The 23792-nt window shown below is 38.5% G+C and overlaps 1 protein-coding gene across 1 annotated transcript; it reads left to right on the top strand.

Moving 5' to 3' along the window:
• Positions 1-150: 150 nt before the first annotated feature.
• LOC126757284 (transcription-associated protein 1) lies at positions 151-21120 on the top strand. The gene is made up of 21 exons (XM_050471063.1): positions 151-452; positions 6601-6786; positions 6840-7034; positions 7096-7262; positions 7325-7421; positions 7478-7616; positions 7676-8048; positions 8326-8419; positions 8503-8646; positions 8706-8912; positions 8972-9589; positions 9806-11198; positions 11260-11555; positions 12279-13889; positions 13959-14259; positions 14321-14480; positions 14542-17305; positions 18067-18603; positions 18677-18805; positions 19192-20409; positions 20466-21120. Exons 1-21 carry the CDS (start codon positions 225-227, stop codon positions 21036-21038), a joined length of 11430 nt encoding a protein of 3809 aa, XP_050327020.1. The 5' UTR covers positions 151-224; the 3' UTR covers positions 21039-21120.
• Positions 21121-23792: the final 2672 nt, after the last annotated feature.

Below are 23792 nucleotides of genomic sequence, written 5' to 3'. Positions count from 1 at the left end.
AGCTGATAATAGTTATTCGCATAATTATTCTGATAACTCCATTGGCAATATTTGAGATATGTCCAGATAAAAACTATGGCATGTGAAAGCGATAAGATATTACGAATAAATAAAATAGTAAATTAACTGGCAACATAAGTAATCTGAGTAGTTTAGCAGCAGTAGTGATATCTTCAATTATTTATTAAAGAATACTGTATAATAATTTTGTTATTCGTGCCGCAATGGCGCAAAATGAATTTAACACATTTCGGAGTTATGTCAATATATTAAGTGATCCTGCAGCAAAAGAGGAAATTAAATTTAAAGCTGCACAAGAGCTTAGTGAACATTTTGAACTAATTGTACAAAGTCCTTCATATCCTGCATTTTTAGAACTAGCATTGAAAGTATTTATAAGAATATTGCAAGATGGAGAGCCTCAATTTATTCAGGAAAATAGTTCTCAACATGTAAGTTGTATTTGCATACATGCGTAATATAAAAATGTTTTGTATTGTAAGGGCTATTTAAGTCTTACTTATAAATGCAGGGTAGGGGATGTAAAAAATTTGTGACTTGTTATTTGCTGGATATGTGGATATATAGGAGTTTTTCACGGCAAGCGAGTGTGTAAGGGTGTTTAGTTCTTTTGGAAGACGTTAGTATCACGACCACAGGGCACATTGATTGTTTTGTAATGTGAAGGATATGGTTCGTATAGTTGAAGAATGTGCTTTAGATGTCTTTAAAGACGGTTCGGCTCCAAACTTCCGCTTTTTGTGATGATTTGGTAGAAAAACACTTTTCGTTACCCAAAAATGTAAAACCGGGATGCATTAGGTAAGGAACTTAAAAGTAGGGTGACAATTGCTTTGATAGGTACACGTGTCATTCTCTATTATCACTATCGATCTTCCTCCTGTAACCGCCAGGAACGTGACAATGCTATAGAGATTACCATGATATATGGCCTTTCATACTTTGGCGCTTTTAGCAACCGGAATGAAACCACTAGGTATCTCCAATGTTTTGAATCAGCTCTTAGATACTATGCGCTTCTATTACCACCATCAATGACACAGCTGGTGCTTTTGATAATGCGTCCAACGCCAGCGTGATCAAGGCACTGGAGGAAAGCAACGGTGCGGCCCCAATATGCAGATGGATAGAGGCTTTACTGTCTACTAGGATAGCTGAAACCACTCTAGAGGAGAGTAAGATTCGTCTTGGTACTACGAGGGTTTGCGCACAGGGTGGAGTTCTATCCGAATAGCAGCCTAGTAGTAGATGAGCTCCTTGAGTTGCTCACAAACAATGGCATTCGGTGCAAGGGGTACGCCGAAGGCATTGTCATAATGGCGCGAGGTAAATTTGAGAACACTTTCTACGGCATAGTTAATAGTTCAAATATCAACCCGTGAAAAACAACCATTGTCTCTTTTACAAAGCGAAGATCTCTTCCGGGCTTGAGGCCCCTAACACTCGGTAGCCTTAGCAAATTCCGCCTCTTTGTCGCGCTCTATACATATAGGGCACTGCAGGCTCAGGAAGCACTTGTTCAACATGGGCACCGGTTCTGCGACATGGAACAGGAAACTCCAGAACACCTGATTCTGGATTGTCCAGCAATTTGCATTCACATCACCTTAATCGCGGCGAGCAGGCTCCTGGAATTGTTCAGAAGGCTGAACCTAGGAGACCATATTTGATATAGGAGAGGGCATAATAGACCATAGGTTGCATCAATAATCCGTCTATCACCACCAGGAACGCGATAATCCTTTAGAGTCGCCAAGAGCGATTTTGAATGCAGCGAAGAGCAGGAACATGGCAGTAGGCAATAAATCACAAAAATTCCGTTATGACCAAAAACATGTTATTTCGTTACTCAGCGAACGGGTTGCATTTGCTAGTAAGGTAAACGCCTTGGAGCACCTAGTAGATGCTACGTGCTTCCATTCTCACTATCAACCTGCCTAAGACCATCACCATTGGGACAATTCTATAGAGTTCACCTTGACCGATGGTCCTTCACACTTTGGTGCCTTCTGGCAACCGGTATGCATTCACTAGGTTTCGCAAACGTTATGACAGTCGTCATAATTTGTTGTTGTTGTTGTTTTAACGGAAATCTAATCCCCGTTGGGATGGTAAATGTCATTTGTGTTGTCGTCGGTGTCATCTAACGGTAGGCCCAAGAAACGTGCTGTTTCGACGGGGTCGGACCAAAGGGAGAAAGGTGTTAGATGGGTGGGGTTTGTGGGGCATGCAAAGAGGTGGTCAGTATCATGCGGAGACTCGTTGCATGCAGGACATACGTCGGGTATGTCAGGGTCTATTCTGGATAAGTAGGAGTTTAACCTGCTACAGTATCCAGAACGAAGTTGCGCAAGGGTCACACGCGTTGGGTGGTGGTTTAACTCCAAGAACGCCATTCACGAGAAGGGAGTCGGTGAAGGTGTTAATGGCTCCGCTGTGAATGGCGGTCAGTACCTGTCTGAAGTTAGTTGCGTCCGAAGTCCGGTCGGCGTACTGTACGACGTCGTCGACGTAATCCAGGAATGACCTTTTGATGCTCCTAGGAGGCGGTTCCGCTCCAAGCAGATGACTGCAGGGGTGATTTCTGCGAAAGCATCCCAGCAGGAACTGCCTGGAGAGGAGTTCATTATGCTCCTTAACTGGGAGCATAAGCGTCTCACTGTGTAGGTGTTCAATGGGAGACATCAAAAGGCATCCTATAGTGGTCCGGAGTGCAGTGTTCTGACAGGTCTGTAGTTTCCTCATCTGCTTACCACTGCATCCAGGCGACCATATGGGGGCTGCGTAATTGAGGACCGGCCGGCCGATTACCTTGTATGTTGCCAACAACGTTTCTTTGTCTTTTCCCCATGTGCTGCCGGCTAGCGACTTGAGGATTTTGTTGCGGCTCTGTACTTTGGCGATAATCGCGGTCGTATGAGGAGAGAAGGAGCATAGACTGTCGAATGTTACACCTAAAATCTTAGGATTGTTGACAGTCGGAATTTTGACGCCGTCGACTGCAATGTTAAGCTCAAGTCTATACTCCTTCGTCCAGTTTGTGAATATGGTCGCTGTGGATTTGGTGGGGGAATGTGAGATTTCGTGCAGTGAGGAAACGAGAAAGGTCGGAGAGGTAGCTGTTTACCTTCGAACACATGCCATCGATTCCATTGCCCGACGCCAATATCGTGCAGTCATCAGCGTACGAGGTTATGGAAACTCCTTCTGGTGGTTATGGGAGTTTCGAGATGTAGAAGTTAAACAGTAGTGGGGAGAGGACACCACCCTGCGGAACCCCCTGTTTAATTCTTCTCAGTTTAGATGTTTTACGGATGACTGGCGACCGCTCAGATAGTTCATGGTCCACCTCTTTAGCCCTGGAGGGAGCGTAGTTGTTTCGATGTCCTGCAGTAGCGTTGTGTGATTGACCGTGTCAAACGCTTTTGACAGGTCCAACGCTACGAGGATCGTTCTTTCGCAGGGTGGTTTCTGGTTGAGGCCACGAACTATCTGGGCGTTTATGACGCTAAGTGCTGTGGTGGTGCTGTGCACTTTTCGGAATCCATGCTGGTGGTTGGCTAGGCTCAGGTGGTGAGTGAAGGTCGGGAGTAGCAAGGCCTCAAGTGTCTTCACTACTGGGGAGAGGAGAGTTATCGGTCGATAAGATTCCCCTTTGTTGGCGGGTTTCCCAGGTTTCAGTAGTGGGACCACTCTTCCGACTTTCCACACATCGGGTATTTGAAGAGTGGTCAGCGACAGATTGAGGACCTTGGTGAGATATCCTACTCCCGTCGAGCCTAGATGCTTTAGCATTAGCATGTTGATTCCATCAGGGCCAATGGATTTAGATGATTTAGCTTTTTTGATGGCACCCTGAACCTCCTCATCGGTGAAAGTAAGTGGCACGCCTTCGTTTGGCATTTTGCGCAGCCGTCGGTTAACACATCGTTTAGCTTTGTCTACCGAAGGGTGCAGTGTAAATTGCCGGCTAAAATAGCTCGCGCACTTCTTCGGGTCCGAAGAGGCATGACCATTGAATTGAACTTCAACTCGGTCGTCTTGTCTCTTCGGGTTAGACAGAGCTTTGACAGTAGCCCAAAGCTTACTCACTCTGGTGGAGAGGTTACAGGACTTCAGGTGCTCTATCCATTTCGTCCGCTTATGTTGGTTTACCATTCGCCGAATCTCCAAATTGAGATCCCTTATTCGGGGATCCCCGGGATCGGCATGGCGTAAGGTGTCGCGCTCATTAGCTAAAACGGCTGCTTCGGCTGGGAAATTGGGGCGGATTTCCGCGATTCTTCCAGCCGGGATGAAGCGAGCGGTAGCTGCTGCGATCACCTTGCGGAATTGACGTTCGCCAACGCATACGTCCATAGGAATAGGTAGAGCTTTGAAGGTGCTCTCAGTAAATTCTGTGAAGCCGACCCAATTAGCTTTGTTAAAGTTAAAATAGGTACGGTTGTCCACAGAAACAAAATCGGGAGGCTTCTCGATCGAGATAATTATGGGCAGATGATCTGATGCGAGAGTTAGCATAGGTCGCCAGGTTATGCTGTTTATCAGACCACCGCTAGCAATGGTAATATCAGGCGAGCTATTACAGGTGCCCATAACTCTGGTGGGGGCTTCGTCATTCATTGTGCAGAATGTCGAATCGTCAATCTGTTCCGCCAGCTCCATCCCCCTACGATCATTTGACAGGCAGGAATGCCAAAGATCGTGGTGCGCGTTAAAGTCGCCTAGTACCAAACGGTTTTCACCACGAAGTAGCGCACCTATATTCGGGTGATATCCTGTTGGGCAACATGTAACTGGAGGGATGTATATATTAAATATTTCGAGCTCGACATCGCCTGATCGGATAGCTATACCCTGACATTCTAGGGTAGTATCCCTGGGGTCGATGTCTACATCGATTAGACGATACTGCACGGTGTTGTGCAATATGAAAGCTAGGCCACCACAATTATCTCGCTCGCGATCTTTACGTATAACGATGAAACCTGCACAACTCAGAAGATCTGAGCGGCTGTTTAACTTGGTTTCTTGGACCGCAGCTATCGATAGACGTTCCCGATTCATAAGTGCAACTATCTCCTCGATCTTACTCTGGAGTCCGTTGCAGTTAAATTGAAGCAGCCGAGTTTGTCGCGGGTGTCCGTGGGTGATCCTGGGGGTGAGGGAGTGACGTGTGGGTGGAAGTTGTTGCAGCTGTAGTACCCGCAGGGGCGGTTGTCGCGCTGGGGTGTTTATAGGCGACGCCACTGTTGTGAGTTGCGGGGGCAGACTCCTGCAGCATGGGGCAACGTATGAGTCACTCCACTCACGTGTGGTGCGCAGGCCGGAACACGCCGAAAAGTGACACCAGCCAGTACAAGAGTTGCACTTGACGGATGCCACGTTCCGACGTATGACGGTCTGACACACGGAACAGACAGTGCGAGGGACCAAGAGCTGCTGGTTGGTTCTCGCACGAGGATTGGAGCGGGATGAAGGTTGGGGGGGGGACAAGTCAGAGGGGGAGCTATGTTGCCTGATTGAGCTCCTAGGGACCGTAGAGGTCCTCTGTTGGCCACTCGGATTTGGTGGCGGCGCGGCGCGCGAACTATGTGCGGATTGCACAGCCGTAGAGGCTTGGGTCGCAGTATTGCGCAGGCAACATGGGGCCACGTAACGCGCGGTCCACTCCCTATGAGTCTTAAGGCCTGAACAGGTCTTAAGATGGCTCCATCCATTGCATGTGTTGCACCTGACCGAGGTGGAGTTTGGATGGAGCCGTTTTGCGCATACGCAGCAGAAAAATTCCTCCGGGCCCGGGTTGGACTCAATGCCAGCGCGAGTCAGGAGGATACGGAGCAACCCTGCTGCAAGGCGTTGCTCTAGTAACGACAAACACAAATTAACACTTACCGATCCAAACGGGGTTAGATCGCCGAAAGAACAGCCCTTGGTCGGATGAAATCCGAGTCAATTCCGGTGCGTAGAACCGGCTGTCGTGGGAATTGTCGTCATAATTTGTCGAGTAGGTTGGTGATTTACGATAAACAAACTTTTTCACACCAACGGAGATGTTTTAGGTCGTCAAGTAATATGCAACGTCCATACACCTTGGGCTAGAAGGTAAGAAGATAAGACAACTACATCTGCTTGAAAAAACTACAGTGGCCGGTAGCTTGAAGGAGAGCTTCTTACAGAAGAGCTTCGATCCAGATTGCGATTGAACTGTATAAAAGACTTTTACAGAATAGATTCTGTATGCAAAGAGTCCCCGCATAACACTAATCACATATTTGGTTGCCCTGCGAAACTTCTATCTGTTGTCCGACAACATCTAAACAGCTCGATTGATGGACCTCCCGTTAAATGTTTTTTATTACAATTTATTTGCACTCCCATCCCAACAGCGTTTAGACACATTGCTACAAATATAACCACAAGGCTTATTTACAATATATATATATAAACATTTTTTTTAAGCAACAATGTACTAATCACTGCAGATGTGTATGAATATTTCCTAAACTTTTTAGTATCTTAAAATATTTTAAAATTTGTAACTCTTACAAAACAAAAAAAATCACATTTTAATTGTAGATACGAAAATTGATATTGGAAATGATTCATCGACTACCTATAAGTGAAAATTTGCGACAACATGTAAAACCAATCATTTCAGTAATGCTCAAGATTTTAAGAAGCGATAACGAAGAAAATGTATTGGTTAGTCTGAGGATCATAATTGAATTGCATAAACATTTTCGGCCGTCATTTAATCCAGAAGTAAGTGTCCGTTAAACTAAAATATGGCATTGTAGACCAAGTTTATTTTACAGGTTCAACATTTCCTTTTGTATGTAAAGGATATATATACCGAGCTACCAAATCATATGAATAAAATTTTTGAACAAAAGCAGCAGCCGATGCGAGTAAAAGATATTAAAGAGATAAATATCGATCACCTATTATCAATAACATATGCTCCAAGGGTAATAAATGTGGAAAATTTGCAAGACTCGCCCCCACAAGTAGTAAGTTCCATAGAACATCACACTTAAGTCATAAATTAAATAAATTCTTAAAATATTTCAGTTTAATCTTTTGCCCAAAGGGGTATTATCGTTAAGAGTATTGCAAGAGTTACCCATAATCGTTGTATTAATGTACCAGATATATAAAACTGCGGTGCATCAAGAAGTTTCTGAATTTATTCCATTGATTATGACTACAATAAACTTACAACCTTCATTTCAACACAGGTATATATGAATTTGTAGATTATAGAAAAGAATTCTTAATATAATTGTTTAAATTCTTTTAGAAATTCTGCGGACCTTAATAAAGAAATATTCGTTGATTTTATGGGGGCACAAGTTAAGACTTTATCATTTTTAGCCTATATTGTTAGGATATTTCAGGTAAAAAATATATATAATATTTTCACCGAATATTTAATAAAAAATAAAAAATATAGGACTTAATACTCACACATTCAGCTTCAGTTACTAATGGAATGCTTAGTTTAATGGAACTATGCCCAAAAGAGGCTGCTCATTTGAGAAAAGAGTTGCTGATAGCTGCTCGCCACATATTTGCAACAGATCTCCGACAAAGTAAAACCTGTATTAATATTTTTAAAGCGTTTTCATTTATAAAAATTCTGCTGTTTTAGAATTTGTCCCTATTATTGAGAAGTTGTTCAATGAAGATTTATTAATTGGAAAAGGAGTTACTTTGGAATCTATCAGACCTTTAGCATACTCAACACTTGCGGATTTAGCTCACCATGTGCGACAGAGTTTGTCTCTGGATGTGTTAGAAAAAGCAGTGAATTTATTTTCAAAAAATGTTCATGACGAATCTCTTGCAACCGGCATTCAAACCATGTCTTGTAAATTATTGTTGAACTTAGTGGACTGCATTAGACAGCACAGTGAAATGGATTCTGTTAAAGCAAGAAACATACTGGTTTCGTTATTAAAAGTATTTGCCTACAAATTCAAAACTATAGCGAAGATTCTATTGCCTCCAATTATAGATAAATGGTGAGTTTCTATTACACATTAGTTAAATGATAAATAATTTATTAAATTTTTGTTTTCTGAATAAAGATTCTAAAGAGACTAAATTTGTTACCTAAGAGATTTAGTTTACATATATTCCGATTTAAAAATATAACTATATGTATGTGTACATATCTGAACAATTTTTACATACATACGAATGTATTTATACGTTTCTACCAAATTTACTTTAATACGCCCTTATGAATATATTCAGTTACAATAAATATTATTAACTCATACCCTCAATGTTATATAGGAAGAGTCAGTCTTCCTCACAAACATCGAGTTTATCACCAGGATCTTCAAATTCAAATGGTAATAACAATTATGAGTACAAGGATGGCTTTACGGTGAGTAATGTTGCTATAAATTAATAATTAACTAATTTCGATTTTTTAAATGAATACATATTTTTTTAATAAATAAATTAAAGGAAAATACATCTAGTGATCAATCAATGAAAACGAATATTGGGAGCCACTGGATATGCCCTGCTAATATAGTGGAATATCGAGGTTTAGTAAAAACCTTAGTTGGTGGTGCTAAAACTATTACTTGGGGTTTCATAAGTTCTAAGGTAAAGACAATAAATATTTATTAAACATTTATAATATGTATATGTTATATTTGTTAAAGCCTGTTTGCGCCGACGTTGTAAAAAGTAATCAAGAAAAGTTATTTGATTCAAGTGAGCTAAAAATTTATATTGATTTGGTATATTGGGCGATGGAGGCTTTGGATATATATACAATAAGTATCGCTACTAATAACCAGCAAAGAACATCCAACCAAGGTCCAAGAACTAAAGAGGAGAAAGAAGTTCTGGAACACTTCAGTGGCATTGTAAACACATTCAATTCAAATTTACTCGACTTTTTAAAAATATAAAATTTCATTTTCAGTTTCTAATGATGCATCCTCAAAATTTTCAAGAAGTTTTCGCAACTACTATTGATTTTATGGTCGATCGGATTTCTAAAAACTCCTCGCTTCAAGTCGTTGCGAACTCGTTTTTGGCGAATCCTACTACATCACCTCTATTCGCAACAGTTCTAGTTGAGTATTTGTTAGGAAAAATGGATGAAATGGGTTCAAACATTGATCGTTCGCCTTTATATTTGCGATTGTTTAAATTGGTATTTGGAAGCGTTAGTTTATTTCCAGTGGAAAATGAGCAGATGCTTCGTCCACATTTACATAACATTGTCAACAGGTCAATGGAATTGGCATTAACGGCGGAAAATCCATACAATTACTTCCTACTATTACGTGCATTATTTAGATCAATTGGAGGAGGAAGCCACGATTTATTATATCAAGAGTTTCTGCCATTGCTACCAAATTTACTAGAAGGATTAAATCGTTTGCAGAGTGGATTTCACAAACAGCATATGAAAGACCTTTTTGTAGAGTTATGTTTGACTGTACCTGTTAGATTGTCTTCTTTATTGCCATATTTACCAATGCTTATGGATCCTTTGGTTTCTGCACTCAATGGCTCGTCAACATTAATAAGTCAGGTAATTTTAAAATTGATTGATTTCAAACTTTTCAGACTCAAACTTTGGTGGATGATAATAATTTAGAATATGTTTACGAAGGAAATCAGGACAGTAATATTTAAAACAAAAATTTGATATTACAAGATATATTTCTTATATCAATTCTAATCTGCTATTTTTTTAATAATATTAAAATTAAAATTATTTTATTATATGTTCCATCGTTCTCTCTAGGGTTTGAGGACTTTAGAACTTTGCGTAGATAATCTACAACCAGACTTTTTGTACGATCACATTCAACCTGTCCGCGCATCTTTAATGCAGGCTCTTTGGCGAACGCTCAGAAATCAAGATAATGCTGCCCTTGTTGCTTTTCGTGTACTTGGAAAGCTTGGAGGAGGAAATAGAAAAATGATGACAGAGCCACAGACATTGCAGTTTAGAGAAAACGATGCGGTACCCGTTGCAGTTATTACTTACTTTCAAGATCATGACAAACCTATTGATTTCCCAGTGGAAAAAGCTATTGAAATTGCGCTAACTGCACTTAGTTTTAAGACGACAGATGATTTTTACAGAAGACAAAGTTGGGAAACTATTCGCTGTTTTTTAGCTGCTTCTATTAATCTTGATGATGACAAACATACTTTGCAGAAATTATTTTTGCACAATAGTTTCACAGAAGGAAACATCATGATTTCACCAATCATACAAAGTAAATTAGAAGAAGATAATTCACGTAAAACACATCAGATAGCATTGACTGGAATGCTAGTGGCCTCCGCAATAAAAGAGCTACGAGAATCTGTTTTCCCGGTTATGGTTGCCGTCGTCCGGCACTATACTATGGTAGCAATAGCTCAAGAGGCAGGTCCGTTTCCATATAAGCATTACCATAGCTCTCAAGGTGTTGACCCACTTGTGCTAATCGATGCCCTTGCTGTATGTATGGGTCATGAGGAAAAAGAATTGTGCAAGCCCGGTCATCTATGTATGGAACTTATATTGGAGACAGCAAGCACAATAATGGGGACAAAAGAAAGGGCATGCCGATTACCACTAATTCAATATCTTGTTGAAAAAATGACTGCGCTTTGTTATGAGCGACCTTGGTACGCTAAAGTAGGCGGATGCAAAGCTATTCAATTTTTATATCAGCATATGTCATTGAAGTCTCTTTATCAGCACCTATTCACATTTTTAAAAGCTTTTCTTTTCGTTTTAATGGATTTGGAATGCGAAGTATCCAGCGGTGCTATAGATGTAGCTAAGAGTAACTTGAGAAACATGCTCCAATTATGCATGGTGCCTCTAGAAAATGAAAACAATAATGAAGATATAATCACTTTTCAAAATAAGGCAATGTATGAAATTGTTCATGAGCTCGTTAGGCAAGTAACAAGCTCCAACGCCTTGGTGCGAGAAGAGGCGATGTCGTCACTTAATTTCATTGCTAAATTACAAAAGAAAACCGTTTATGAGATCATGGATCCACATAAAGAGGTTTTAGCGGATATAATACCCCCAAAAAAGCACTTGTTAAGACATCAACCGGCGAATGCACAGATTGGTTTAATGGAAGGGAATACGTTTTGCACCACTCTTGAACCAAGGCTTTTCACGATAAGTATGATTTTTATATATATTACAATTATGTTTATGGTATTCATAAAGTTATGATGTTTTAGATCTTACTAACAATTACCACAGATTGTTTTTTCATGAGTTGTTAACTCTTAGTGAAGCTGAAGATGCGACTCTTAATAAGTTGGATTGTTACAAAAATGTGCCGAATCTCATTCCACTACGCAAAAGCGCTTTAAAAGCATTGGCTGCTTGTCATTACATAACTGATAGTCAGTGCAAAGAAAAAATTATCAACATCCTCTTTAAAGTAATGGAGAGCAACAAAGAGGAATTACAGGAAGCAGCATTTAATTGCACCAAAATTTTTATATCTGGAATTCACATCGATAAAGAAAAGGTAATTAACAAGTAGCAAACTAAATAAAATTATTTGGAATATAATTTGGAATACTGTTAAAACTTATATAAAAAATACTTATGCTTACATGAAATTTGTTTTTAAATGATTACAGTGCTTTTTTAATGTGCCTTTATACCATCTGATACATATGTACTAATATGTATCATAAATTATGGAAACCTTAAAAGATTGTCTGTTTTTTTATATTCAGAGAAACGTTCTTTTTGGATTTGTTTTGAGCTTAATTATTGATTTATAGTATGGAAACGAAACACATATTCATCCATCGCACTCAGACAATGCAATATTTTCACAACCTAAAGTTCTCACTATTTTCACCTAAATTAATCTAAATTTCTGGAAAAAATCGAACTTAACAATTTGCTTCTCAACTGCGCAGTCACCGCTATGATGAGATCATTAACCTTATAAGAAATTGAAAGACTTTAAAAAGCTGCTCAGCTCTGACCACATTAACAATGTTTTTAGTATTTTAAAAAGTAGAAGAACTATACTTCATATGACCCTTACTAAAACGAATGATTACTATTACTATATTAAAACATCTTAATTTTCGAACAATTATATTCAGACTTTAATTTTAATCTTAATTTTATTAATATAATATTTTGTTTTAACTAAAGTTGTTTTAAGAAGATAAATGTGATATTAATATTTTTAAATTGAATTATCTATATAGTTGTTACATTTGTTTTATAGGTTCATGCTGGCATGCGACCATTACTTTTAACTTTGGGCGATCATCGAAATCTTTCATTAACTGCAACAAAACGGCTTTCGTATTTCACACAATTATTTCCTCAAATGTTTAATGAAAAACTAAGTGAACAAATACTGCAGCATTGTCAAAAAATTTTAGAAATGTCAATAACAACTCACAAATCAAGTACTAATCAAGGCGGAAATTTTTTTACGATTGCTAAACGTGATGAATATGAACAAAAAGTAATTACTTTAATTGAAATGTTTCATCAAATAACAGCAGCTTCTCCAAAATACATTGACAGTCTCTGCCAGCTTGTATTGAAAACCGAAAAAAGTTTGATGATCGAATCGTCAAGTCCGTACCGCGAACCTCTAATAAAATTTTTACTTCGATTCCCTTCTGAAACCGTTGATTTATTCCTTTCAGATAGCATAATAGTGAATGTTCAGTGGAACAGGTTCTTTTTATATTTATTAAACCACAAATGTGGTCAACCATTTCGTTCTGTTATAAAAACACATAAATGCAGTATTTTGGTTAAATTTATTAATGGATCATTGAATACGAATGCACAATTCGATCAGTCACAGAAATATGAAGCATTGCATCAAGCTGTTCTGTTAGTATATACAATCATGGAAAAAGATGAACAGTGGATTCCTACACAAACGGAACTTGTGTTAGCATTAAAAAAGTTATGGGAAATAAACTTATATAGCACGTGTCAAGATAATGTTACATGTGATTTGTGGCATTTAGTTGGAATGATATTATTAAAATATTTTTCACACAACACCAATGATATCGATTTGCTGTTCCAACTGCTACGTGCCCTTTGTTTACATTTCATTCCGGATTTTCATTTTCTAAGAGAATTTCTACAAAATACTGTGGCTCAAAGTTACACCGTGGACTGGAAGAGAAAAGCATTTTTCCACTTTGTGGAAAAATTTAACGGAACGTCGCTTTCTGAAGATCTTAAAGCAAAAATTATAACAGCCCTGCTTATACCTTGCTTCGTGGTAAGCTTTGATAAAAGAGAAGGAAATAAGTTGATAGGGGCACCTCCAACATCATATACTGACGACGATAATAATGTGGTATCTGTTTTTATAAGTAAAGTTTTTGACCCTGACAAGCCGTATGCAAATGAGGATGCCGTCAGAATCGCTTTACTACAATTCGCTTGTTTACTTGTGGAAAGAGCGTCACAGCATATACATGACGGTGATGCTAATAATAAACGCCAGGGTAACAAACTTCGCCGGCTAATGACATTTGCTTGGCCTTGTTTACTAAGTAAAAGTTCCGTGGACCCAACTGCCCGATATCATGGACATCTCCTTTTGGCTCACATAATTGCTCGATTGGCTATACACAAAAAGATTGTTTTACAGGTATTTCTTTCATTACTAAAGGGTCATGCCCTTGAGGCCAGACCTGTCGTTCGCCAGGCTCTTGATGTTTTAACTCCAGCAATGCCTTTAAGAATGGAAGACGGAAATACTATGTTGACCCATTGGACAAAGAAAATAATCGTTGAAGAAGGACATTTAATGCAGCAACTATTTCATATTCTTCAATTGATTGTTCGACACTATAAGGTAACAAAAAGAAATCTTATTTACTTTGGATAACATTTTAACCAAATATATGAAACTCCTCTTCTGCAGGTATATTATCCCGTTCGCCATCACTTAGTGCAACATCTTATTAACTATATGCAACGTCTTGGATTTCCTCCCACTGCGTCGTTGGAGCATAGAAAGCTAGCTGTAGACATTGCTGATGTCATTATTAAATGGGAGGGACAACGCATTAAAGATGACGAAAAGGACACAAAATCAGAGGATATAAATGGCGATGATGGGGTGTCGGTATGCGATAATATGAATAAACGGGCATCTGATGAAGCCAATTTGCAGCGCAAGAAAACTATCGCCACGGACGGTTCGCGAAATCATATCAGTCAAAGTAATAGAATGATTGCTGTAGAATTGAGAATTGATGATAATCTATATTTTATTCACATTAGGTGCAGCTGGCATTTCTCAAAGTCAAAAGATAGATGACGGTTTTCGTTCGTTAGAAAAAACTCATTGTGACACAGTGCTTAATTTCCTTATTCGTCTTGCATGTCAAGTAAATGATAACCAACCTGCAGTTATTTCTCCTGGCGAGGGATTATCTCGGAAGTATGCCAACCTGAGTTTCCACTTAATCTTATATTGATTTATGAATTGTTTTTTTTTTTAGATGCATAATACTTTTGAAATCGGCAATGCAAAATAAATGGCCTCAACCATTCGAACTTAAACTTAATTGGTTGGATAAGGTTTTTATGACTATTGAAACACCAACTCCAAATTTGAGTAATATTTGCACTGGGTTAGATTTTGTAACATTTTTAACAACAATTTTACCCGCTGATCAATTACTGCAAACAATAAGACCAATCCAAAGAGGGCTTTCAAACTGTATTATTCATCAAAATACACGGATAGTTCGTCTTATGAATGCATTTCTCACAAGGCTTATGTCAATTTTCCCTCCAGATATAAATCATAAACACGAGGATCTTGATACATTATATAGTGCTATTAGCAAAATGATTTCAGATAATTTGACCTTATACGAGAAAAGCCCCCAACCCAATCCACCCTCTTTATTTGGAACCCTAATGGTATTAAAAGCTTGTTCATCTAATAATCCAAGTTATATAGACAAGCTGATGTTGCAATTTATAAGAGTTTTGAACCGATTGACAAAAGACCATCTGAATACGCAAGGTAATGGACAACCTATGACAACCAATGCGGATAACGTGGAATTACTAGTCCTATCATTGGATTTAATAAAAAATCGAATAATAATTATGGGTGTTGAAGTGCGAAAATTATTTATTGGAAATATTCTGGTTAATCTCATAGAGAAAAGTTTGGACGTCAATGTATTGGAATCTATAATACAAATGCTCGATGAATGGATCAAAGCGAAAGAACAAAATCCCACAATGCAGATACCTTCGATAAGAGAAAAATCGATATTACTAGTAAAACTTATGCAATATTTAGAGAAGAAGTTTTCAGATGTGAAAAAATTGAATATCCAGTTCTTAGAAATTGTCAACTATATATATCGAGATGAATATTATAAACAAACTGAATTGACAGCTAAACTGGAAGGCGCCTTTTTAACTGGTCTAAGATGCCAGGATCCACAAATAAGATCAAAATTTTTTGAGATCTTAGATGCATCAATGAGAAGAAGACTTCATGATCGACTTCTTTACATCATATGTTCCCAAGCTTGGGATTCTATTGGCACACATTATTGGATAAAACAGTGCATTGAACTATTGGTGTTGACTACCAATACAATGACGGAAATTCAAAACTCATGTGAAGCACATAAAGTTCCTAGTATTAAATCAGTTATAAATCTTGCTGAAGGTCAGGACAAAAGTAGCTTCGTTATATATACTTCATCCCAGGTTGAATCGTTAGATAATACGCAAGTTGAAGATAAAGAAGATGTTTTTGACAACGATCTTGAATCGAATTGGAGTGTAAATCGCAGTAATGATAGTGACAAGGAAAATCCAAAGCGAAAACTGCAGGCTCTTATTAATAAACAAATTGAATTTTTGGAAGCTAATCGAAAAATTAATACGGAACAATTAATAATAGCTATTGCTCAACTATGCCATATGGATATACAGTTAGCGGAAAGCGTGTGGTTAATAATTTTTCCAAGGTTGTGGACAATTTTCGACGAGGAGCAACAACATTTAATTGCCAGGGAACTTGTCCCATTTCTTTCCTCTGGTAGTAATGTAGTCCAAAAAGATTGCTTTCCAAGTGCACTTAATACGTTTGTAGAAAGCTTGATGCAATGTGATCCTCCCATATATATACCACCATATTTAATGTCCTATTTAGGAAGAGCTCACAATTTATGGCACAGAATGACTTTAGTACTAGAGGAACTCCATCATGGCACTAGAAAAATTTCCGCGGAAAATTCCGAATCAGATCTGAACGATACATTATCAGCTGTGAAAAAAAACGTAATATATGATTCTCTCTCCCAAATGTACGCTACTATGCATGAAGAAGACCTTTGGGCTGGCTTATGGTTGAAGTATGCGCATTATCCAGAGACTAATATTGCAATAGCATACGAGCAAATGGGATTTTTCGAAGAAGCTCAAGGAGCGTATGATTTGGCAATGTCGAAATTTAAACATGACCAAGCCAATGGATTAATTAACACAGATGTTAATACTGAATTGCTTCTTTGGGAAAACCATTGGATACGGTGTGCAAAAGAATTAAATCAGTGGGATATTTTATTAGATTATGCTCAAACAAATAAAGAAAAGAATATGTTTCTAATTCTTGAAAGTGCATGGAGAGTACCAGACTGGAATTTAATGAAGAACGCAATTTCTAAAACGGAGCAATCTTTTGCAAAGCAATTTGGATATAAAATTCATTTGTACAAAGGCTTTTTGGCGATATTACATCAGGAAGACCGTCAGCTTCTAAATGTAGAGAGACATATTGAAAACGCATCTGCGTCGTGCATGAAGGAGTGGCGAAAGTTGCCATCTATAGTTTCCCATATACATTTACAGTATTTACAGGCTGCTCAACAGATAATGGAATTACATGAAGCCAGCACTATACATCAAGGCTTAGTTCAGTCCCGAAACACTTCCATTCACGATATGAAGGCTATTGTAAAGACATGGCGAAATCGTTTGCCAGTAGTAGCAGACGATTTATCACATTGGAGCGATATATTCACATGGCGACAGCATCACTACCAGATAATCACTCAGCATCTTGAGCAGCAGTCAGATCAGGGAAACACCATGCTTGGAGTACATGCCTCAGCACAAGCAATAATTTACTTCGGAAAGATTGCCAGAAAACATAATTTAACTGGAGTTTGTCAAGAGACGTTGTCTCGAATATATACCATACCTTCAGTACCAATTGTAGACTGTTTCCAGGTAAGTACTCAGTATACACATACATAGATTGTTATTTTCAGACAAATCCAATTCAATTTATATAAATAGATTTTTATACTTGATTGTAGAAATTAATTTAGTAATTCACAAAACCATAATTAGTAATTTATGTATACAAGCTAGAGCTCCCATACAACAGATAACTGAATTCATTAAGTTAGAAATTTTTTCGCCCACCAAATAAATATTGTTCTTTAGCTAATGAGAGATTTCGGGGACTAAAGAAATATGGAAATATGTATTTAATTGTGTTATTTTTATTGAATTCAATCAGGTTAATGGAACGATATGTAAAGAAGTTGAGTATTTTGATTTCAAAAAAATTGTTATAATAATTTTATGCTTCGACTGGAAAAATGTCCACGTTTTAAAATCTTTCGGATTGATGATCAGCAGCTTAATGCCCTTCCTTATTTAATTATATTTGATAACCATTAATGTTGTAAATATTTCAAATCACAAAACAAAAAATCACGTTACTTTTCGGCTCTTAATTTAGATTATATTAGATGAAAACAGATATTTAAATCATTTTTGTTATTGTTAGTGCTTTGATTATTAATTTACTATAATATACAGGCTTTTGTTGTGAGTGAATATTAGATAGAAATCGTAAAGGCAAATATATATAAATGGTATGCCAAATAGATAGTTCCCAATAATTCTGGATATCTGTTATTTGGCTGCTCTGATTTAAATAAATGGACATCGACTACTTTTGTTATTACATTTTTTTTTAGAAAATACGACAGCAAGTCAAGTGTTATTTACAAATGGCTGCTTCTTCGGGGAAAACTGAATTAAATGAAGCCCTCGAAGTAATTGAGTCAACAAATCTAAAGTATTTCACAGGCGAAATGAATGCGGAATTCTATGCCCTAAAAGGGTTACTTTTAGCTCAGATCGGTCGTTCGGAAGAAGCAGGCAAAGCTTTTAGCGCAGCGGTCCAACTTCATGACGGTCTAACAAAAGCTTGGGCCATGTGGGGAGATTATATGGAACAAATGTTTCTTAAAGATAAGCAAATGGTGCTAGCCGTTAACGCGATCACTTGTTATTTACATGCTTGTCGACACCAAAATGAAAGCAAAACGAGAAAATATTTGGCAAAAGTTTTGTGGTTTTTGTCCTATGATAACTCAAGTGGTACCCTTATGAGTACTTTAGAAAAGTATGTGGTAGGCGTACCACCTTCATATTGGCTGCCATGGATTCCACAACTGCTTTGTTGTTTAGTACAGTACGAAAGTAACGTCATTTTGAACTTATTGAGTCATGTAAGATTGAATTCCTGTACTCTAAATAATAAACATTTTCAATCGCTGACTACAAAGCTAATTTTATTTATAGGTAGGACGTTTATATCCCCAAGCCGTATACTTTCCCATTCGTACATTGTACCTAACATTGAAAATTGAACAAAGAGAAAAACACAAAACTGCTGAACAAGCCGGGTGCATGGGGAAACTCCAAACTACGGTAAGAAATTTAAAAAATAAAATTTATAACAAAAAATTAAAAAAATACTGTTAAAAATGTGCTATAAGCACATCAAAGAAAAATAATTCTTAATATAAGTCAAATGTATTATAATAATATGTAATAATAGCCTAAATGTAGTTATTTTATTGTGAGAAAAGCGTGTTATGCTCGATATACGAAAAATACGGCATAAAGCATTTGTGCTTTTTTCACAATAATACGATTCTTTTAAGTTCATTATCAATGCCTGATTATATTAAGAGTTATTTTTCACTTCTTATTTCGATGTGCTTCAAAAGCGAGGTTTTAAGTTTTTTTTAACTACCTTTAGTTTGTTGTTTGAGAAAGAAATTGTTGAGGGATGTTATTTTCAATCTTTTCAGGTTATCGACAGTCAAAATACTGGACAATTGGTGAATGCACAAACTAATTCTGGATCCACAGTTAACCCAATTAAAGCAACACCTTCAATGTGGCGTTGTTCAAAAGTTATGCATGTTCAACGTGAAATTCACCCAACAATTCTCAGCTCATTAGAAGGCATAGTAGATCAAATGGTTTGGTTCAGAGAAAGCTGGACAGAGGAAGTTCTGAGACAATTACGACAGGGTCTTATTAAATGTTATGCAATTGCATTTGAAAATAGAAGCGCTGTTAACGAGGCTACAATTACCCCACACACCCTACATTTCGTTAAAAAGTTAGGGTCTACATTTGGCATTGGCATCGAAAATATACCGGGATCAGTAGCAACATCTGCCTCCAATTCAGCGGCTTCTGAATCCATAGCGCGTAGGGCTCAAGTTACATTTCAGGATCCAGTCTTTCAAAAAATGAAAGAACAATTTACAAACGATTTCGATTTCTCCAAACCGGGAGCTATGAAATTGCATAACCTTATTTCAAAATTAAAAACATGGATAAAAGCTCTAGAGGCTAAGGTTAAAAAGTTGCCAACCTCATTTCTCATTGAAGATAAATGTCGATTTTTGTCGAACTTTAGTCAAAAGACTGCGGAAGTGGAATTGCCGGGTGAATTATTACTACCGTCCTCTTCCCATTATCATATTCGCATCGCAAGATTTATGCCACGGGTGGAAATTGTTCAAAAGAACAACACGGCAGCAAGAAGGCTATATATTCGTGGTACTAATGGAAAAATTTACCCATATTTGGTTGTCATAGACACTGGACTCGGTGATGCCCGAAGAGAAGAACGAGTGTTGCAATTAATGCGAATGCTTAACTATTATTTAGAAAAACAAAAAGAAACTGCAAGACGCTTTCTTAACATGACTATTCCCAGAGTAGTTCCTATTTCGCCGCAGATGCGTTTGGCTGAAGACAATCCAACAAGCATTTCTTTAAAAGAAATTTATAAGAAGTGTTGTCTAAAACTTAAAATAGATCACGATCTACCGATTGTGAAGTATTATGATCGCCTCTCTGAAGTCCAGTCGCGAGGTACTCAAACCACACATACCGTTTTGTGCGATATATTTTGTGAAGTACAAACCACAATGATTCAAAGTACTTTATTTAAGAATTGGGCTCTTAATAGATTCCTTTCTTCCACGGATTTCTGGCAGTTCAGGAAAATGGTGAGTTTAATTTTTATATAAAAATGAGATGAGATTTTATTTTTCCATTTTTACAGTTAACATTGCAGTTAGCACTTGCGTTCTTGTGTGAGCACGCTCTTCATTTGACTAGATTAAATGCAGATATGATGTATATACATCAGGACTCTGGTTTAATGAATATTTCATATTATAAATTCGATATTAACGATGAGAAAGAAGAGCTCGACTCCAATAGACCCGTACCCTTTCGACTTACACCTAATATTGCTGAGTTTGTAACTAATATTGGAATAACAGGTCCCTTGTCTGCGGCTATGGTGGCAACTGCACGCTGCTTTGTGCAGCCAAATTACAAACTTTGCTCCATTCTGAAAGCGATCCTCAGGGACGAAATAATTGCTATACAAAAGAAACGTATTCGCGATAATAAACTTGTAGAACCGATACCAGATTCAGCCATTGATATGAATGCTATGGATAACACCATCGGTTTGGTCAATAAAGCTGTCGCAGTGATAATGTCACGTCTAAATGCTATTTCATACTTCGATAATACAGAATCTAAAAAAGTAACAAATTTGATACAATCTGCAATAAATCCAGATAATTTATGTCGGATGGACCCTGCATGGCATCCGTGGTTGTAAATTTACTAATTTTGTAATATATTTTACTTATATTTAAGGATTTCATATGACAATTAAATGAAAATACATACAAAACGTATAATATGATAACTTATTGTTATTAAAGAGCAAACACATAATTATTTTTATCATACTGAACATACAAACCATTTGATTTTTTAATAAATGAATAAAATAAATATTTTTTGACCTTATGACTTCCATCTCAAATCACATCACGTCGCGAGAGTCACCGAAGCACTGGCCAGCAGGGTTCTCATTTACTACTCCGTAGCAACAAAATTTCTAAAATTATTGGGAGCGGGAGCAAAAAATTAAGTTCTGCGCTATGCTCTGGCGTAGCGGTAGCAAAAAATTGGGAGCGGTAGCACAGCAGAGCAAATGAAAATTTTCATGTGCTACAGCTCCCGCATGTGTTTGTTGTTTTTTTTTTCTTTTTTGCTATTTTCTGGCATTTACAAGTACATATGGTACAAGTTGGTATATAAAAGAAAGTCGTTTATAACTCAAGAACGGCTGAACCGATTTGGTTTAAAATTGGTGGGGAGGTAGTTTAGAAGCAGGGTAAGCTATAGTTTTTTACCTAACAAAACTCGGAGCAGAGTAGAGCACATACTTTACATTGTTATACTAAGGCTACGCTGTGGCTCCCGACAAAGTGAGAGCGGTAGCAAGAGTAAAATGAAATGCTACGAGAGTAGCGTAGTTTTTCAAACGCTGCTGGCTAGGAAGGGTGCCTGCTTTACATACATATATAGAGCCAGCTGGGAGCCAGCAACCGTTGAAATCACTCGTGACTTTCAAATCACGTCACTTCACGGCGTGAGCGTCACCGAAGCACTGCCCAGTCACGGTGCCTGCTTTTCTTATATAGACCCAGCTAACAGCCAGCTTCCCGCGAGATTACATTAAGACTGTTAAATCACATCACATCGCGGAGCAAGCGTCACCTAAGCACTGACCAGGCACTATGCCTGATTTTCTTTTATAGAACCAGCTAACAGCCAGTTAGCAGCCAGCTTACAGCGATATTACACTATGACTGTTAAATCACATTAGATCGCGGTGCAGGCGTCACCTAAGCACTGACCAGGCACCGTGCCTGGTTTTCTTTTATAGAGCCAGCTTCCCGCGAAATTACATTATGACTGTTAAATCACATCACATCGCAGTGCAAGCGTCACACAAAGCAGGCACGATGCCTGGTCAGTGTTAAAGTGACGCATGCACTGCGCTGTGATGTGATTTAATAATCATAATGCAATTTCGCGGGAAGCTGGCTGTTAGCTGGTTCTATAAAAGAAAAGCAGGCACGGTGCCTGGTCAGTGCTTAGGTGACGCCTGCACCGCGATGTGATGTGATTTAACAGTCATAATGTAATCTCGCGGGAAGCTGGATGTTAGCTGGTTCTATAAAAGAAAAGCAGGCACGATGCCTGGTCAGTGTTTAAGTGACGCTTGCACTGCGATCTAATGTGATTTAACAGTCATAGTGTAATATCGCTGTAAACTGGCTGCTAACTGGCTGTTAGCTGGTTCTATAAAAGAAAAGCAGGCATAGTGCCTGGTCAGTGCTTAGGTGACGCTTGCTCCGCGATGTGATGTGATTTAACAGTCATAATGTAATCTCACGGGAAGCTGGCTGTTAGCTGGCTCAATATAAGAAAAGCAGGCACCGTGGCTGGTCAGTGCTTAAATGACGCTTGCACTGCGCTGTGACGTGAATTAACAATCATAATGCAATCTCGCGGGAAGTTGGCTCTATAAAAGAAAACCAGGCACCGCGGTCAGTGCTTAGGTGACGCTTGCTCCGCGATGTGATGTGATTTAACAGTCATAATGTAATCTCGCGGGAAGTTGGCTCTATAAAAGAAAACCAGGCACCGCGGTCAGTGCTTAAGTGACGCTTGCACTGCGCTGTGACGTGATTTAACAATCATAATGCAATTTCGCGGGAAGCTGGCTGCTAACTGGCTGTTAGCTGGTTCTATAAAAGAAAAGCAGGCATAGTGCCTGGTCAGTGCTTAGGTGACGCTTGCTCCGCGATGTCATGTGATTTAACAGTCATAATGTAATCTCGCGGGAAGTTGGCTCTATTAAAGAAAACCAGGCACCGCGGTCAGTGCTTAAGTGACGCTTGCACTGCGCTGTGACGTGATTTAACAATCATAATGCAATTTCGCGGGAAGCTGGCTGCCAGCTGGCTCTATATAAAAAATGCAGGCTTCTTGCCTGACCAGTGCTTGTGTGACGCTTGCACCGCACTGTGATGTGATTTAACAGGCATAATATAAACTCGCGGGAAGCTGGCTCTTAGCTGGTTCTATAAAAGGAAAGCAGGCACGGTGCCTGGTCAGTGCTTAGGTGTCGCCTGCACCGCGATCTAATGTGATTTAACAGTCATAATGTAATCTCGCGGGAAGCTGGATGTTAGCTGGCTCTATATAAGAAATGCTGGCACGGTGCCTGGTCAGTGCTTAGCTAATACTCGCACCGCGATGTGATGTGATTTAACAGTTATAATGTAATTTCGCGGGAAGCTGGCTGCCAGCTGGCTCTATAAAAGAAAAGCAGGCACGATGCCTGGTCAGTGTTTAAGTGACGCTTGCACTGCGATCTAATGTGATTTAACAGTCATAGTGTAATATCGCTGTAAACTGGCTGCTAACTGGCTGTTAGCTGGTTCTATAAAAGAAAAGCAGGCATAGTGCCTGGTCAGTGCTTAGGTGACGCTTGCTCCGCGATGTAATGTGA

The sequence above is a fragment of the Bactrocera neohumeralis genome, chromosome 4 (assembly GCF_024586455.1).
Source record: "Bactrocera neohumeralis isolate Rockhampton chromosome 4, APGP_CSIRO_Bneo_wtdbg2-racon-allhic-juicebox.fasta_v2, whole genome shotgun sequence".
Taxonomy (NCBI): Eukaryota; Metazoa; Arthropoda; class Insecta; order Diptera; family Tephritidae; genus Bactrocera; species Bactrocera neohumeralis.
This window is presented reverse-complemented; position numbering and strand designations above follow the sequence as displayed.

Bases quoted from the DNA above. Each gene is read 5' to 3' on its own strand.
- LOC126757284 (XM_050471063.1), top strand. From the start codon at position 225: ATGGCGCAAAATGAATTTAACACATTTCGGAGTTATGTCAATATATTA. The intron at 7,422-7,477 runs GTAAAAAATATA...TAAAAAATATAG, and splicing joins ATATTGTTAGGATATTTCAG to GACTTAATACTCACACATTC. The intron at 8,647-8,705 runs GTAAAGACAATA...TATTTGTTAAAG, and splicing joins GGGGTTTCATAAGTTCTAAG to CCTGTTTGCGCCGACGTTGT.